Source organism: Notolabrus celidotus, chromosome 13 (genome assembly GCF_009762535.1).
Source record: "Notolabrus celidotus isolate fNotCel1 chromosome 13, fNotCel1.pri, whole genome shotgun sequence".
NCBI classification, from domain to species: Eukaryota; Metazoa; Chordata; class Actinopteri; order Labriformes; family Labridae; genus Notolabrus; species Notolabrus celidotus.
In genome coordinates, this window is record NC_048284.1 from 12,715,582 (window position 1) to 12,734,700 (window position 19,119).

Sequence of the window (19,119 nt, forward strand, 5' to 3'; positions counted from 1 at the left end):
TTACTTATTTATTTTTATTTTTGAAAACACATGTAAATAAAGACTGTACAGTAAACCCTCTTTGCATTATCTTGAACGTTGGTCAGACCAGATTTTTAGAGAGAAGGAAAAACTGCTGTTTTATTCTCTTTAAACTATAAATATGTCTTAGCTTGAAGTCCAGAATCAAAATAAAAGATGAACGAATCATACCAGTATCAACAAAGTAATTTATTTTCATTATTTCAGGACTTAAATTGCCAATTTTAGCTTGACAGAGGAATAATAACATAGCATGAGTACCACAGACTCTTACCTTCGGTTTGTATTCTAAATCTTTGCCACTGCAGTTACAGACAGCAAGGAAGGCAGAAATGTTTGTCTGCATTTTCTCCTCTGACAGCCCCAGAGTTCCTGATAAACACAACCAACAATATATTTATTTCTGTCACGACCTGGAATCTTTAAAAAATGATACTGCTCAAAAGTTTAGTATTACCTTAAATATGTAATTGTAAATGTCAGCCTGAACTTTTAATAGTACTGTATGGAGTGAAAAACACTGTATATCTGGATGTTTTATAAACATTAGGCACAGTTGAAATGTGCTGGAGAGGCATAATAAGTGTCATGATGTTATAGTAGACTATTGCACACTTTTTTATTGTTTGGTGTCAAGGAAAATGTAAACAACACTCATAAAACAGTGTGTATATGCTTTTTATTTTGTGGTGTTTGCATGCAATAAATGTCAACCGACTGTCAAAGTGTGCTCTGAGAGTGAACTCAGAAAACATGCAACCACCCACCTCTCTTTGGATGGGGACATTTCAGATCTGCTTGCTGTGATCAGAGTAGCAGCAGATCGCCTGATAGCTGTTTTCGAACACCCACTCGCAGTGATCCCGCTGCGTACATCAGCACACAGATGTACACAGCATGAGATCTGCAGTAAGTCATTACCAACATCACCAAACTAATGTTCTGCTGCTGTGACATCGGATACCCGCCATGTTGGGTTCCAAGATAAGTCTGAATTTTCTGATCTCAACTTTGCACACGTTCCATTTTGTCTTGTGAATGAGTCTCGAATCCGTCCGAAGCTTATCATCTCTTAAAGGTTACTCGTGTCAAACAGGAGCGGCGTGTGTCCTTCCACACAAAGCTTAAATCTTAAAGGGTCTTCTTATGCAGCTCTGCTCTACCCGGCCTGTAGCCTTCCATTGGTCACACGCCATTAACCTTTGCTCACTGTTCCCGGATGCATTGTTTTATCAGCAGCCACACAGACATGAGCCTTGTCGAGAATAATTTCAACTGAAATATGGACGCTGACACTTTTGGATTAAAGTGTAGCGTTTAGATTTGCATGGAATGAAGTGCACATAATGATGAGATTCTACCGCTGGAATCATAACGCCGTACATCTCCAGTAATAAATATTCTGCCATGGTTCAATTTCATCCTGAAGTTAAGTGCATGGATCATGTTCTTAATCTGCAGGCCAACCCTGCTGCCTCTCTGTTGCAGAGTTGAGTAAATGCAGGCTTTGATCTGGGGAAGCTGCCTCATTAGCACGGCTGCTTTGGCTGAATACAGGACCAGAAGAATTTAAATATTATCCTGAAAGACTCACGCACCTACACACAGTCTCATAGACTGTACCATACTGCAGTCTGTGCATGCACACAGTAATATTCGAGGTCATTTCTCATTTAACCAGCCTGCAGACTTCATTCTTTAAATTTTAATTGGTGTGCTTCTGTGGTGATGAGATCCACATTTGATGATGTTGGTGTTCTGCATTTTGATGATGATAGTGTTTTAATGCTTTGGTTTTAATTTAATTGACAGTCACTAATGAGTTTTTTTATTTATTTATTTATTTTCAGGTTGGCTCAGATGGAGCGCTCCAATGGCTCTCTGCCCACAGACAGCAGCTCAGCCACAGGAAGCATGTAAGTCCACATATTTCTTTCTGACATTTCTTTGTTCTATATTTTCTGCAAGAAGACACTTCCTTTCAAATGTAGCTGTACTTTATATTGTTTCAGCACTCACATTGAAATTAATTTGCCTGATGCAATAACAACAAAAAAAAAAAACTCTCAAACATGTCAGTCTACAACTTTTTTGCCGGGTGTCATAAAAGTGAGTACAATTGGATGACGCTTCGTTTTGGAAAGTTACTGTAACGGGGCTTCGATCTGCCCATTTTATTAAAAGTTTTTTCCAAGCTTTGTCCTCTACACTTGTCCATGACGCTGTCAAAGTTTCAGGCCGAGGGTTCAACCATGTTAAAAGTAGGGGGTGTTAAAAAAGGAAAGCCATTAGGTATGAGTGTTTATTAAGGAAATTTAAAAAGAATAAAGGGAGCCAGAGGAAAAGAGTGACATTCCAAATTTAAGTCACACATTTTTGATTAAAGAGGAAAAGAAATGTGAGATTATAATGTTGCACATTTGTGAGTATAAAGTCACAAATTTGTGTGAGAAGTGGCAATTTTGTGAGAAACACAAACTCAGAAAATAGTATTTATAGAGCATGTTGCTTCACTTAGAAACATCCTGGTTACACTAAAAGACCCAGTCAGTAAACCACATGATGCCACAAGCAAACAAAATGATGAGGTGTAACAGTAACAGGAACATGGCTTCAGCAGGTAATTTTGCTGTCAGTGAAATGAATGAAGTAGTTAGTTCATGATTAACTTGAGACAGATCATCAGAATCAAAAGCTATCCGGTTGAAAAGCACAATTTAATGAGGTCCAGCACGGCAGGCATGATGCACAGCAGCGCTGATGTGTGAAAGTGAGAGTTGATGTGGTTCTTTGACAAACTTTTACTGTGGTTTTCTCGGGAGTTTGTGACTTCATAAGCTCACAAATTTGAAACTTTATAATCACAAATTTGTGGATTTAATCTTGGAATATTACTCTTCTTCTTCTCTGGCTCTTTTTTCTTTAGTTTTGTTCTTTTACAACGGCACTTACTTCTGTGTACCCAAATTTTAAAAATCCATGCGTCGACAACACTTTTCACAAAAATGACTTGATGTATGATTACGGGGAAATTTCCAATTTGTATACACCACATAAAACAAGGCACCATGGTGCCAAGTCTCTCCAGTATAATGCAGTATTATTCTAGTTATTCCTCTACAAATTAATCCAACTCCTCTCACAGGTTTTTACCAAATCAACAAGTAACTGTTCCAAAAGTCCAGATCTTAGATCCAGTTTGTTTGTTGATGTTTGGTTTCATTATAGCTCTGAGACTTCTTCCACCCCAATGTTTACCTGTCAGGACAGCCCAGAAATGTGTCTTCCTTCCCTTCAGTGTATCAAAACCAGCCAAAGAAATAATAAGGTGTCTTTCCACAATCCTGGAGAGAGATCCAGAGAGAGTGTGTGTCTGTGAGAAATGAGGATGGATTTGAGATAGCAGAAGAAATACGGAGCCAGGGGAAGAGACAATAGGATGTGGTCGGATACAGAGGGAAGGATGGGACTTTAGACGAAATGTAATGGATTAGAGTGCCAACAATGAGACGTGAGAGTGATTGCTTTCTGGATCTCTGATAACGACCAGCTATCTTTGATCAGAGGAGATGAGAGCAAGGCAAACTTGAAAAAGAAGAAATCACGAAAAAATAAAAAACGAGGGAAAGCTGATGAAAAGCTGACATCTCTGATAAGGTGTGTGTATGTGTGCAGGCATGTGGCTTTCCTCTGAAGGGCCTTCCAGTTGAAGGGGTTTTTGTCCCTTTTCCCAGCTGAGATCCTAATCAGGGCAATGAGCTCTTGAGGTTCAAAAGGCATCTGAGTTTACAGACACACAAACGTGTTGTCACAGAAGCACACGATTCCTCATCGTGTTTGGTGCCTTTCCATGATCATAGATCATCATTGAAGAATTGGGAATTAGAGTGTATGCATGTGTGAAATGAACAGGCACATGTCACTACTACAGAAAGGCTAAAATTGATTTTCTTTATGGTTTTTTTTGGTAAATATTTTGATGAGGACAAAAATATCTACTTCTACTGCACAAATGTGTTTTCAGAGGTCTCACACTGTAAAAACTATACGATGGTACGATAGGATACAATACAATTCGATTCAATATGATACGGTCCGGTTTAGTTCCACTCGATACGATATGATATGATAAGATACGAAAAGATTAAAAACTATAAGATTATTTACGAGGAGCTGGTTGCTTCCTGAACCTCCCACAATACAGGAGTGGATTAATATAGTAAATTATATTTATGTTATGGAAAGGATTACTTTCTGTTTACGACTTCAGAAGGACGACTTTATTAAACTCTGGATCAAGTGGACTAACTATGTAAAATCCTTACAGACAGATTTGTGGATGATACCATTCAAGAACCGGGTGATGCCGTCTTGTCTTAGCTAATTACATGTTTATTTGTTTTGTTTTTTTGTGACTTTCTGTCACTTATCTCTCCCTGAAATGTTTCTGGCTCACTATAATGTATACATATCGTCTACCCCAGGTTGTATTTAGTTTTAATAATCTTTAAAAATGGAGAGCTGCAGAGGAAATGAACATTATTCTCTCTTTTATATGTCAATGCTATGTACAACAAACTGCTGTCCAATAACAAAATAAAGAATTTCAAAAAAAATATATATAAGATTTGATACTAAGCTATACGTTTTGATATAATACTGTACGAAACTATATGATAAGTTAGGACATGATACTATTTGATAAGATAAGATATCCTTTATTCGTCCCACAACGGGGAAATCTAAGTGTTACAGCAGCAAAGTAGACAGTGCAAAACAGTATAAAGCAAACAAGAGCATATAAAATAGCAATTATTAAAAAGTTATTTGCAATTAAATTTAAAGAAGATACAGTTTGATCCAATATGATACGATTCAAAACTCAATGGTACGATACACGATACAATTCAAACCAAACAATACAGTACAATTCGAATCTAAATGGTACAATACAATACGATATGACGAGACTAAATGGTATGATACAATTTGAAATGATACGATACAATATACGATATTTGATACGATTCAATTATAAACTATACCCTACAATATGATACAATTTGATACCATACGATACAGGACTGCATCATACCTACACAGGATATATGAATACTTTATGACTGATGTGATTAATACAATACTAGCCAATACAATACAATACAATACTACAAAGTAGGATACAACATGATACAATACGATACACTTTATTGTTCCTGCAGTGAAATTTGTCCTGGATTTGTATGCTACATACATTAATCTGACTTCATAGTAATGATATCGAAAAAATCAATAAATTAAAAAACGCCCATTTTGACAGCATACAAATATGTTTACAGCCTGGTTCAAAAAATGGTTTAGCCTATTACTCAAATCATACACCATGTACACACATCTGTTTTGAAGATAGCAAAGTTACCTATTTTGAAGGATCTGGCATGATTAGAGAGATGGCTGACTGACAGGTATAAACATAGAAGAGGTCCATCATATCTCCATCTCTTTGCCTTTTCCTTGGTTGGCTGAAAGTTAGGTTCCATATTCCATAGATCCAGTATCTTTGGGCCTCAGAGCGCCTCTTTAAAAACCAATGAATGACGTCTCTTAGCTGACCAAATCCAGTAATTTAAATTTAAGGTTCAAAATCTCTCAGGTGTTGGTAGTAGAAATACAAGATTTCTTTCACTAGATACAAAAGAGACACAAAACCTCCTATACGCCTTGGTTATAAGCATTTGTAAGTAAAAACAAAACACAAGAAACAATTTCAAGGATCAGCTCTGTATTTGAGTCATCAAAAGCTGGTAAAGTTGGTATGAAAGTCACGATATGTGGAAAATATAAAAGGCAAAAACAGCTCTGGACAAAAAGTAATATTTCTAAATTTCTGGTAGTGTGCACCAGGAGAGCAAAGAGATGCCCATTTGGCACAGAAATGGATGGAAAAACAAATTACAGCACAACAGTGAAAAGGCACATGGGAGGATGGTTCAAACCTTTGAGAATCCTGATTGAAGATGATTTCAAGCATCGAGCTTCACCTCTTCTTCACCGAGCTTCTGCCTCCCCTGCTGATTGGCGTGCATCGTGAGGCCCAGCGCTCCCACACTTCACCTTCATTTGAACTTGCCGTGTTTCAGAAACCTGAGGTCTTCCACTGAAGGCTCCCAAAGCTCACTTTGCTTTTCAACTGATCAACAGCAAGACAAGAGAATAGAAAGACAAAACATGTTGGAGAGCTGGAGAAGGTGGATTTCTTTTCCTCCCAGAGCTGTGGTGATGCAGGACAAACACATTATTCCCACTCCTCTGTGCTGTTTTGTGCTTTGTACTCTGGCTTATTTAAGAGAGGAGGCCATTATCTCTGCCAGCTCTGGAACAGCACAGAGGATTGTGCACAGAGCTGTGTAGGGCGTTAATGAGGTGAGGAAGATGATGGTCTGATGAAGGCTAATGGGTTTACTAGCATAGGGAAAAAAACACCCACCAGGGCACATTTAGAACAGAATGATAGTTTTTTTTAACTCTCACTCACTTTTACATCAGTGTCATTGCTCTAAGATTTGCTACAAAACAACAACAAAAACAACAGCTTTAGTGCAACTGTGAAGATAAAAGTGTAACATCCCTGAAGCGAGGAAAGTTTCAATGACAGTCACGAATAAAAGTTAAAACTAGTGCTGCACACATATTTGACAAGAGCGGCTTTGTACTTATAAACATGAAGCACAACTTAGCTGTGTGTGTGTGACACCCATCTTTTGATCTCATGCAATTTTTTGAGATGCAGAGACAAATGTGGTTATTATTGAACCTAAAATGAATAACAAAGCTCTCAAATGGAGGCATCTTTTATTTTCTGCAGTCTGAGTCTTCCCACTAATAAGGAAGAAAAATGAACTGCATCCAATTTGCTTGATGCTTCAAGGACAATTAACTTAATATAATTGCCTCCCAAATTTGACCACCAGCTAAAAAAAGTTGACATCTTTCTGATGGAAATTGTTACTCCTTGAAGAAGTCTGCATATCAGGCAGAAGAACTCACTAAGATAATAATAGAATGTAATTAATGTACATCAAAAGTACAAGTAATTTTTCTTTTCTTTTAATCATAAATTTGATGACTTTGACCTAAATGTTAATCAGCTGCAATAAAATGTAATTCACATTAGTTTTGAATGAAGTGTCACCAATTTTAAAAGGCCACAATCAGCCAGCAGCCATGTTTTTATGCACCACTTTTCCAAGCCCTACTTTAGAGGAGAAAGTTACTGTGATATCCTTTGTAAAAACAGCACTATCAGCTTGATAGCGGCTTGAAAGTAAAACAGTCCACTCATCCATATCCCTCTTCAAAGGAAAAACCTCTACATTGTGTTGTCTTAGTTTTCAGCTCACAATCTTCCCTTTTGATGCCTTTTGGTTTGGAGTGGTTGAATGTCTTTCCTCTCTTTTCGAAAGGTCCATTCTCTTCCGCCTACAGCTGATTTCACCCAAGCCTCTTTGTCTATCACACCACTCCATTCGGCTGTTTGTAAGGACACACGCTCACACACTTGGGAATGATCCCTGAGCATGGCAGGATAGCAGAAGATGCCTTCCTGGCAGTGGGTTGGCTTATGAAAACATGCATAGTGCTACATGGATGTCTGCGTTTGCCAATTACATGCATGTTTGGCTTTTGGCTTGTATTTTCTGATCGTTCAAAGCCGGCACACACTGATCTGTGCTCGCTGCCAGCTGTGCAGTGATATCAATAATATGGTTGTGTCTGTTGGGGCCCTGGAGATAGCGTGTGTGTGCTCGTGTTTTTTCCGCTTTTATCTTAAAGGAGGCCTCATTAGAAAGCCTGTGCCGCCCATTTTCCTTGACCTTCAGTCAAAGCACATCATAGTCACCAATGCTGCCTCAGGACGTCACTTTTTTGTTTGGTTATCTCTCCTTTTCCAGTCTTTCCCTCGGTGATGTCCCTTTTTCTTTTGATATTTGCCCTTTATTCCTGTCTCTCTTCCTTTTAATTTCTGCAACCCTTTTCTTTATAAACGTCCTTTCATCTTCCCCTGTACTCCCTTCTCTCTCTCTCTCCTCTTTCATCATTTTCAGTTATAGTCTAATCATGTTTTTACCTTTGGGCCCGGGCAACCTTCAGAATGAACACTACACGCAGGAGTAAACATTATTATTTTTAGGAGCTGCCCACTAAACAAAACCTTTAGTTAGCAGAGTATCTGGCTTTAGATGTGATCAGTCCCCAGGTATGGATATCAAAAGTGATTTTTAAACATCTTACTCGAGGAGAGGAATAAAAGACTTGTAGCCTCTGCCCTCTTTCAACCTTCCTTGTTTCTCTCTCTCTTAACTATTTCCCTCTGAGCTCTGTCTGAAAGCAGGTGTAACGTAAGAATAAAGGGCTCTAGGACGGATCCTTGGGGAACACCACAGGCCTAGAGGGGTCACAGTTATTGAAAGATATTCTGATTTGAAACATGATGCCAACTTATCTTTTAAAGAAATCCAACAACAGTGCATTAGAACAGTATCCATTATAAGTTAAAAAACACTGTCTACCTCAAAGACGCAATCCTAAACAGCTTATCAGTGAGCTGCAGGCGGAGGAACGTATGTGCATTGTGTCAAACGTGGTGGCTTTCTGACAACAGACTAAAGTGCTGTGAATTTTCTGTACATGCATATACTTTAGGGTAACTGTTACTTCCTTGAAATAGATCATGTATGTTTTGAACTATATAATCATCACATACCCCCAATGAACGTGAAACAATGGCACTTAGCGCCACTTGAAGTCAAAAGTTACACCACAGAAAAAGAGTCCAAAGTGGCGACAATGGAGGAGTCTGATCTCACCCCAGCTGTTCTGTTTTAGATGTGTGTCTCTGTGCCCAGGCTTGGTAACATCATTAACATGTTTATATTCAAACCATCTCACACAGTCTCCCCCTTAAAAAGTTCTGACATTTTCAGAAGTATTCTTCTTGATTCCCATGATTCTTCACGGTCAATATGGACAAATCTTTTTGTGTTTTCTGTATTATACTTAATTATTTTGTATCATATTGAATGTATGGTTGCAGCCTGCCTTAGCCAGGACACTCAGGAGAAAGAGATGTTTAATCCCAGTGAGTTTTCTCCTGGTTACATAAAATAAGATACATTTTGAATGGCTTCCAGAAAACGTGCAGAAATACGGAGTTTAAGGAGAAGACTCTGTTTGCATCTGTTTGTGTATCTGATTTAGAGCATAAATGAGTCTTTACACCACCCTTGGTGTTTTGGTTTCTTAAAATTGGCTAAATTATATGATACCAAAGACCCTGTGTGCAGCAGTGTGTAGCCTAGCTTTTGTGCCAGTACTGGTCGGTTTCTCAATAAAGGGGCTGAGCTGTGCGGCATCTCTTGTGGTTAATAGACTTACAGTTGACAAGAACCTCATACGACCCCCCTCTAAAAACAGAACAAACTATTCCATTAAGGTTTCTGTCCTGGTTGATAAGTAACACCTGATAATAAAAGAAAAAACTGTCTGAGGTATGCGAGAAAAGACGCTGCTAGTGTGTCTGAATCAAACGGCTGAAAATGACCATGTCTGGTCTGTTTTTTTCATTTTGTTGTGATGATTGTGAGAAGCGAGACAGCTGATAGCCCTCTCCAGCTCTAGAAGGGCTGCCTGCTTTGTGATATATTAGCTAAGCATAAGGCCTGGAGGCTATCGTTATAGAGTAAAGCAGACTGTAAAAGTCCGTTCAGCTGTGTCCTCGCTTACCCTCGCCAAGCACGACTCTCATTCACAATGCATTGCGGTTAATAGCTTTGCCATTCATCCCCATTATACACATTTAAATCTGATGCTCTCTTCCTCTATCATCTCCTTCTTTTATGTTCCTTCCTCTTCATCCACAAAACCACAAAGCCTGAGCCTCCAGTCCTTTCATTGCACTCCTCTTCTTCTCCCAATAGTCCAAAGCAGCTGGTTTGTAAGCCAGACGCAGTCCCCATTTCCACACCAAATAATCCTCCTTACTGGTGTCCTCTGGGCAAACCCTTCCAGCCATAAAGCCCTGCTGCTGCTTCTTGTTGCCATGCCTCGGCCTAATTGGACACTCAGTTTGTGCAGGACCTTTGTCTTGAACCCCAGAGGACACTACTGCCACCAATTTTCAAGTGTCTCTCCAGGAACTGAGGCTTTCTTCAGCATCCCTGTGTTGCTTTTCACAGCATACAGAGAAATATCTGTTTGCAAGAGTATGTTTGGGCATTTCTCCTTGCAGTTTCTGCCAGCTTTTTCGTCATTTATCTTCAGCTTAACATCTAAAATTTAAAGTGAAACTGGTGAATCATCACAAATATGTGCGTGCATATGACTGTAGGAGTATTCCGAAGGACTGGAAAATGTATTTTCAAGTTTTATTGGCCAATTAAAGAACGCTTACACAATGTTAGGAAGGAACGTAATAAAGAGAGAGCTACTGCTTATATGAGATAACAAAGCAGTCGAATGATTTCTTTAATTGGGAGTGCAGAGAGGTTCAGAACATATGGAGTTCCTGCTAAGAGTCAAGCTCTCTTCTATCATGAGTGCCTTTCTTTTGGCATATTATATGAAAAGTTTAAACTTAAAGCAGAGCTTATTGCTAAAGAAAAGGCACTCTAAATGTGTGCTTTATATCACACAAGGAGCTTAGGCTGGTTAGTGATAAAGACCTTTTTTCTTCTGAGCGTACATGAGAGGCTGCTGGTTTGACATAACGTTACTTTTAGAGGTGAAAGCCTCATTCTGTGTGGCTTTCACTTGCTATCCCCCTCGCCTCAGCCCTCGGCTTTAAAAAGGTATAATTCATGTCATCTGTCAGAAAGAGAAAAATTCTTAATGGTAACCTCTCTTTGTTATGCATGTGGTGATAATAGCATTCAGAGTACTTTCTGAAAACTCATTGATGTCTCCTACGGTGAATTCAAGGGTGTCTGAGACATTTCAGTTTGCCAGCTTGCTCTCCAGAGCCTATTTGATTAACTCGCTCATTATAGCCAAGGATTATGCTCTCAGTTATGGTCTGGCCCTGATAAGAGAGTGTGAACCGAGTTAATGGTGAGTCAGTGTGTATTTAAACAGGTGCCAGGAGTACCTGCCAGGATGTTACTGCTGGTGGAGATGTGGCTCAAAGTACAGCAGAGTTTTCAGCCCAGTAGAGGTCAAACGCAGTGTTCTGTACCTTGGAACAAGTCATGTCACAACAAGTCAGGTAAACAGAGATCAGCTAAGAAAACACAAATGTGGCTGGTTTTTGATTTCCATTTTTGGTGACCATCAGAGCTACCTCTGCAGTTTTGGCTACCATTCATGTTGGGAATGTTACCACTGTGGTTCAACCCAACCATCTGGAGCTACCATTGTTTTGCACATACATTGTTTTTTGTGCCTCTACAGATTAGTAATGACATTTCTTCTTTGCTCGCTTTAGTACTTCTGATCCAGCTGAATAGTTTGGTGTTGACAACCTTTCATATTTTTTGCAGCTTCTTGCACTCACACTTTGTCATATTAGTGTCATCATGTTCCTTGATCTCAGTTACTACTCCTGTGTGTAAAATGTGGTCAGAACTGATAGAAACAATGCCTAAAGATGCAAGAAAGCAACTTAAAATAGTACGAAAGCTATGTTCAAATATCCAGCACAGTGAAACTGTAGGTGGTAGCAGAAATCTCTCCATGTCAAGATTTTTGTTCAAGCCCAGGGACATGCTTGTTTGTATGCTGTAAAACGGCAGGATATTAATGTCACAGAGTGACAGCACTGCAGGATATCAGGACAGCATGAATTTAAGAAAAATGCCAAAATCTAGACGGTGGTGGTGGATGGGAAGCCACACATGGAGCCACCGTTCCACCAAACTTTCTCATCCAGCTTCATCACAGAAAGCTGATTTACATATCAGTCTGACAGCTTTTTTTTTTTTTTAAACGTGTGGAGTTGTCAGGTCGGGTCTTCAAAGCTCAGGTTATGTTTCAGAAGGTGACATCTGGGCTTAGGCGGGACTGCCACCCCCTTTCAGATCACTCAGATAGAACATACAGAGATGGACACGTATACAGACACATACTGATACACACCAGCAGGCTCCGGCAGAAAGCACTCCTTCCTTTCTGCCATATCTTTCCATCTGTCTGCAGGCGTCCTCTCCTCTCTGGTCCCTCCATCTCTTCACAGCCCTCTCTTATTACAGCCGTCTGATAATAGAGAGTGACACATCTCTATTCCACCAGGGATTGTGGATCTTACAGTGTAGCAGACCTACTATAGCTGAAGACCATATACATTCAGACAGCTACCGCAAGCCTTGTTTGAGCGAGCTCAATGGAAGCTGCCGTTTTCATTAGTTTGTACTGTACGCTGGCTTCTCCTCACACTGCTTTGATAAATCTAAAGTCTCCAGAGATTTATTCAAGAAAGAAGACAGTTAAACCCAGCTTCATTTCATCGTAGAAATCTTTATTGATTTATCAAAAGGGCGGAAATCCTTTTTGGGACTTTAAAGCTAATAGGGATAGCCACATAGACTATAAGGATACAATGGGATTAAAACAGGAGTCTGGATTTGTTTGAAGCTTGAAACAAAGATATAAAATTGTCTTAAATGTATACATTACATGTATACATAGGATTCTAAGAATATCAGCAATGAAACATGTGACTAAAAACTGGCTGAAACCGACCCCACCACAAATAATGAAATGGAAAGCAACCATTAATGAAATTCACAACATGGCAAGGATAACACACAGGATAAGGAATTTAAGTGATGTTTTTGAGTCGCGATGGAAAAGAATAACTAACATTGATATAACATGAAAAGAGATGAATGACAGATGTAAATATGTGTGTACTTGAGCATTGGATTTGAGCTAGAAACAGACGGCGAAGAACATAAACAGTGGAAAAAACTAAGGGGTGGCTATATATTTATATATATAATAAATACATATCCAGGCCTAAATAAAATCTGATTCAATTTGCTTTATGCTTTTACTTTCTCTTTATTTATTTTTTTCTCTGTTTATTCTTGTTGACATTGTAGGTCTTTTTCTTTAAAGTGTGTTTCTGCATTGGGTATCAAATCCTATACTCAAGGATGAGTTAAAAATGAGCTGTTTATTTACAGAAGATAGTCTTATATATATATATATATATATATATATATATATATATATATATATATATATAAGCAAACTCATCCAATGTTGACATGCTGCCACGTCTTTGTTTTTTGTTTTTTTTGTGTGAAAACTATTAAATAGAAAAGTCTAAAAACATTTTTTTTTAAAAGGTATACATTCACTTTAAAAAAAAGTATACCGAGGGAACAAAGATATGGCTAATGCTAACGCATGACAGATATAAGCATAAGCCACAGCTAAAACTGAAGAACAAAAATATTTACTCACTTCATTTTTTACACCTGATGTATCTTGTGTTATAAATGTCTTTAATTTAATGTGAAAATGATCATTCACGTATTTTAATACTCTAGCTAAAGGAAGCTAGCTAAACAGAGTTGCTTTAACTGTTAGCTCCTTTTTTGACCTGTTGTCCTCAAAACTAGTTTGAATATCTAAGAAAAGTTAGAACAGTGTTTTTAAAGGTGTTGTGAAGTTACTTCTAGCACTATTGGTTCTTATCTGGCTAAAGAGAAATGAAATAGAGACATGAGAAAAATTGTTCCTGTAGCAAAGTCTGCGAGCTAGCCTGTAATCTTGAAACCACTATTCTTTCACCTCCTCTAATTTTACTGCTCGCTGTCTGTGTTTAGCAGTACTTGTTTTATGGTCATTTCATGGTCAAGTTCTTCTCCAACTTTATTACCTTATATAATGATTTTCTATAAGCAGTTACCACAATTCTTCCAAACTGTTAAACTTTCTTCTGTTTCACAAGTACTGCAAAAAAAAAAAGCTCTCCCGCCCTGACTGAACAGAAGGTAAATTTAGCTGACTAACAGACAAGACATTGAGACTCCTTGCTCATCAGATGACTCTGCCTTCACTCTCTCACAGGGACGATGAGCATGCCCTGATCCTGCAGTACTGTCAGACACTGGGAGGGGAGGGCTCCCCCTGCAGTCAGCCCCAAAGTCCTGCCCAGATCCTGCAGGCCGTGGAGAGGGAGGAGCGAGGCGAGCTGGAGAGGATCATTGCTCGTTTAGAGGAGGAGCAGAGGTAATATATTTAACATTATCTTAAAACAACTTGTTGGAGAGGTTCCTGTAATGTAGGAAAACTGTTTGAAAATCTTATAAAAGCAGACATTTGTGTCTAATTTGAGTCACAGCTGTCTGGTTTGACCATCTTACGCTCTTTAACTCTTTAACTTTAAGTTCTTCAGATGATTGAAAGGTCTGCTTTGTTAAACTGTTTTGGAGGAAAACTTTCAAAATCAACATCTATCTTCTCCTCCTAGGTGTTCTTATGTTTCTTTACAGCACTTTGGTGTCATTTGAGTTCATGTCACACTCTACCGCACAATACATAAACACACAAACACACAAACACACACACTTCCTGCACCTTCAGTCTGTCTCACACGCCAAGTCTTTCCCCGGTTTGATTAGTAAATGGAGATGGATCAGAGACACCGTCACTGTACAATCTTTTGTTGCAGAGGTGCTTTTACACCGGCACCGTTGATTATACACACACACACACGCACACGCACACACACACATAGCGAGGAGGAAAGAGAAAGCTTTTCTGCCATGCTCATAAATGCCAACTGAGGTAAAGCATGGCAGCTAATGGTTCTAAATGGAGAGAGAAGGTGAGCTAAGAGATCCTTTTGTTTGTCTATTGCACTTTAAGAAAGGATTACAGTCCGAAGGCAGAGGTAAACATCAGAGTGGTATCTCTGCACACTGAACAGCGGGGCAGAGAGGAGCTTCAAACGCTCGGCTTTAGTGACATTTACAACAGAAAGTTCCACACTAGAGAGAAGAGCCTATAGGAAGACAAAGCACATTGTTAGTTTATACAAAACATGGCAAATACACATAATTATTTTAATAAAGCCCTGCTCTGGATATTATTCTTAACAAGGCTCCAGGGAACACAGCACTGTCAAACTAATGATAACACATGCCCTGTGAATTTAACAAGTATGTAAAATATTAAAAACACACTAATAAAATCTTAAGCTGCACCATATAAAAGAAATACAGCATAAGATACTCCACAGGCATAATTTGAATTAAGGAACACATGAATTTATACTGTATTAAGACATATAAAGTGCACATTATGATAGATAAATGAACATAATTTATACATGAAGTAAGAAGCCAGCTTATTGCTTACTTTGATAAACCTGCAGTTTTCCAGTGTATCCACAAGATTATTTTGTCTGAAACCTGAAGCTAAATGAATGTAGTGTGATGTAACGGGTAATAAATTAATGAAAAACAACATCAAACCTGTTTTAGTAAGGTTCCAGGCCACCGTCAGAGCAGCTTACATGCTCCAGGGCAGAGATTTGCCAAGTGTCTGTAACTCTACTGGAGGGATAAACACCACTCCTCTAATAAATATCTCTCAGTTTGGTGTTTTGATGGTGAGGACAGATAAGAGAGCTGGTTTATTCATCCAGATGCAGCCTGAGGTGCTCAGCTGGGTTGAGAGGTGTTAGCTAAATGCACATTATTTCTGCACCGCCCTCACATTCTGACACGTGGATTTTAAACCTTGAGGAGGAACATTCCCGTTTAGAGACAAAAGCTGTTTTGAGATGAATTCCTGGCATACTCTCTGCCAGAAAGCAAAAACAGTTGTTGCATTTTCCTTCAAAAGAAGGAGTAAGCCTAACATTACATGTTGTGTTTGTAACCCTTCTCTTCCAGGACCCTGCAGAGGGAGTATGAGCAGCTAAAGGAGCAGCACAACCAGCGTGGGGCCCCTGCTGGAGGCCCCTGGGAGTCAGAGGGTTCGGCTCATCCGGATGAGGCCGATCTCCTCGCCGAGGCCAAGCTGCTACGACAACACAAGGGCCGGCTGGAGGCCCGCATGCACATCCTGGAGGAACACAACAAACAGCTGGAGTCTCAGCTCCATCGCCTCCGACAGCTTCTGCACCAGGTGAGAAAACACACACACCAACTTGTTGGACTCCTTTCATCTAGAGAAGCAACAGGTTATAGCCTAGAGGAGACAGAGTTTATATGCAGAGACTCGTAGGGGGAGAAATATCAGCAGTCATTCTTCAGAGGAAAGGATTCTGGGTTTTATCCTCTTATTCTGGACTTTTCTCTGACAACTGCTAAGTGCACTTCTTTGAAATGGATTCAAACTGTCACTCTGAAGGGACCATTTGTTGGATGAATGGCTGTATTTTGATGCTTAGCATACAAAAAACAACATAGATGTGGGAAGTTGTCATCCAATGAAATATGGTTTCAAATTGGAAGTGGTTTGATCAAATTATGTAAAAAACAAAAGAGGCTGAAAGCTCTTTTAGATTTAAAAAGAGGAACTGGAATGTAAGCTTTTATGGTTACATAACACATCTACATTTTTCAACCTTAGTATGAATTAATAGAGTGAATAAATGCAGCCTGTGAGTTTGTCTTTATACACATAGACAACTTAAATTCAAAGTTTATATCTTCCATAAGTTGTTCTTTAAAATAGTTCTTGTTATTTGGAAGCAGCAGGGCAGACATCAGTTCACACACTCCCTCACACACACCAGCTGGCAGGGCTGTTACAGTGTGACTTCATTAATAAAACTCATTCAATATGAAACAGAATGTTTTCAGTGAATTAAATGATTCTCTAAAGATCATTTAAATAAACATAAATATGTACTTGTGCCCTGAATAGCGCCTTCATACAAAACAACACAGCAAGTAAACAAGCTAACCCATTCATTTTAATTCTATTGTGTCTTTGAATAACAAACCCCGCTCATCAATGCTCAGATTAGACCCTAATCGCATCATTACCATTCAGTCCTGGTGTCCAGCATTCCTCTCCAGTCCCCTCTATCAATAGCCTCCACACTTGTTTATGCCGGGCCTAATTGCTCGCTGAGGTTTGGACTGTATTTGCCATGTGAGAAATGCACAACCCTCCAGCCAAACAAACAGCCATCCCGACAAATCAGACTGAGCAAACACAGAAGCAGGTATTGGCTCTGTGGAAGCACTGTAATAACTCACAACAAATATGGCCTGAGGAGGGCGGCCGATATGACTCTGCAGATTTTTAATGGATGGAGATTAACATTTTGATGGGGAAAAGTTGGTTTTCTTCCCAACCTTTAGGATCCTTCCCTCCGTTTTTTAGACAGCGGCTGTTGAGATGTCAGATGATTTGAGGACTCATTTCAATATACATGTTCAACTTCACTTTTTGAGCATTCAGTGTGACAGGTTAGAAATACTCCCTCCTAATGAAAACTCTGAAACCTGGAAAAGCTGAAGTATTTTAGATGGATGAAGACCAACTTTTTTATTTTTCTGAACTTTTAAACATTGAAATACAACAAGTATAAAGCAGAGGGGAAATAAAAATATGTATAAAAGGACAGATCGGCATGAGGGTCATGGAGTACAATCTGCCTCATTCAAATGAGATATTTCACGAGATGCATGCTGGTTCATACAAAGTCATGAAAGATCTGTTTCACTATCTGAATAAATACTCCAGTTTTCTCCCATTTTTCCTCCGGCTCTTTTTGTAGACGTATAGAAAAGGTTATTTGTTCTAAACGATGTAGTTGTTTAACAATGTTAATAAAAAGGCCAGCAGCAGGGCACCTCTTCTGGAGTCAATATCCTGTGACGGCCTTTTTACTTGACGCCAACAAAATCTTTAAGAAGTCGTATTATTTAAACAGTCCGAGGTTAAGTGAGGTGAACGTTGTACTGAGAGACATAAGTTTGTGCGACTTGCTTCCAAAAAGGCTGAATAAGGTGACAGGGCCATAAAACATGGGCATTGGTCAACTGTCACGTCTCCATATGACCTCCAAAAAAAAAAGCGTATCAAGTTTTTGAACATGAAGTCTCTCTTTTTAAGCTATATTTGTGGTCTTTATATTGATAGGACAGCTGAAGAGAGACAGGTAATGTGGGAGTAGAGAGTCGGTGAAGACATGCAGAAGGACTATAGCCTCTGCACGGGGCGTGCGCTGAAACCGCTAGGAGATTTTGATGGAGAAAAGTTATTTTTATTCCCAAACTTGAACATGTTTCACTCCTTTTGATATTACCTGGTGTTGTTTTTAAAGACTGGGGGGAAAAAATGTCAATATTAAATTGCAAATGTTACAAAAGTTATAAATACTCTTATTATTAAAGTCATGATCTTGAAAAGTAGAGTATAAATGAAGCACCTGAACAGAACATGATCAATAATATATTTCATTACCCAGCTTTCTTATTGGTCTTCGAGCTGTGTAAGATGCTTGATTCTGATTGGTCGAAACCCCTTGACTACGGTTATTAACTTTCACTTACATGACAAACACCAGAGGCAAACTGATCACACATCATGTCAAATACATGATCCCTTACGTATAGCTCTAAGTGGCCGACATAAAACTAATTTAGATAATTTATCAACTATTTCATTAAATGATTTATAAAAACTGGAGTTATAAGGAGTAGCTGTGAAATTCAGGTTAATAAGCTAATGTTTGCCGTCTTGCATGAGCTTAGTGTACTCTCCTGTCTTTGTGTTGCACTCATGAAGTCATTCTGACGTGTAAATATGTAAATTAAGTAGGAAGAACCACTACCTGCAGCCACGGGAACACTCCCACGTGGTCTAATAAGAACTTCTGTTCCCTGACATTTAAGTCCCAAGTGTCCTGATATGTCAACACGTCTCTCCATCAGCGTTTCAGCCAGGCTGCAGAATAACAAGCCCAGTCAGCTGGATAGCACACATTAAATTCACACTGCTGAAGGCTGACCAAAGCCCTGACCTTAGCTATTCTAAGACGAGCCTCCAGACGCCGGCTGAGCTCTGGAGACGTTTCCAACATGTTAGCCTTTACGAGTGCCGGGGGCAGCGTGAGATGAAGGCGAGGAA

The 19,119-nt window shown here is 39.1% G+C and overlaps 1 protein-coding gene across 2 annotated transcripts in view; it reads left to right on the forward strand.

Moving 5' to 3' along the window:
- Window positions 1-19,119, forward strand: part of utrn (utrophin) — a 281,528-nt gene that overhangs the window by 254,158 nt on the left and 8,251 nt on the right. For both annotated transcript variants that reach the window (XM_034699118.1, XM_034699119.1), the window contains 3 exons: window positions 1,872-1,937; window positions 14,092-14,253; window positions 15,924-16,158. In XM_034699118.1, the coding sequence (XP_034555009.1) occupies window positions 1,872-1,937; window positions 14,092-14,253; window positions 15,924-16,158 (463 nt within the window). The remainder of the gene's footprint in view (window positions 1-1,871; window positions 1,938-14,091; window positions 14,254-15,923; window positions 16,159-19,119) is intronic.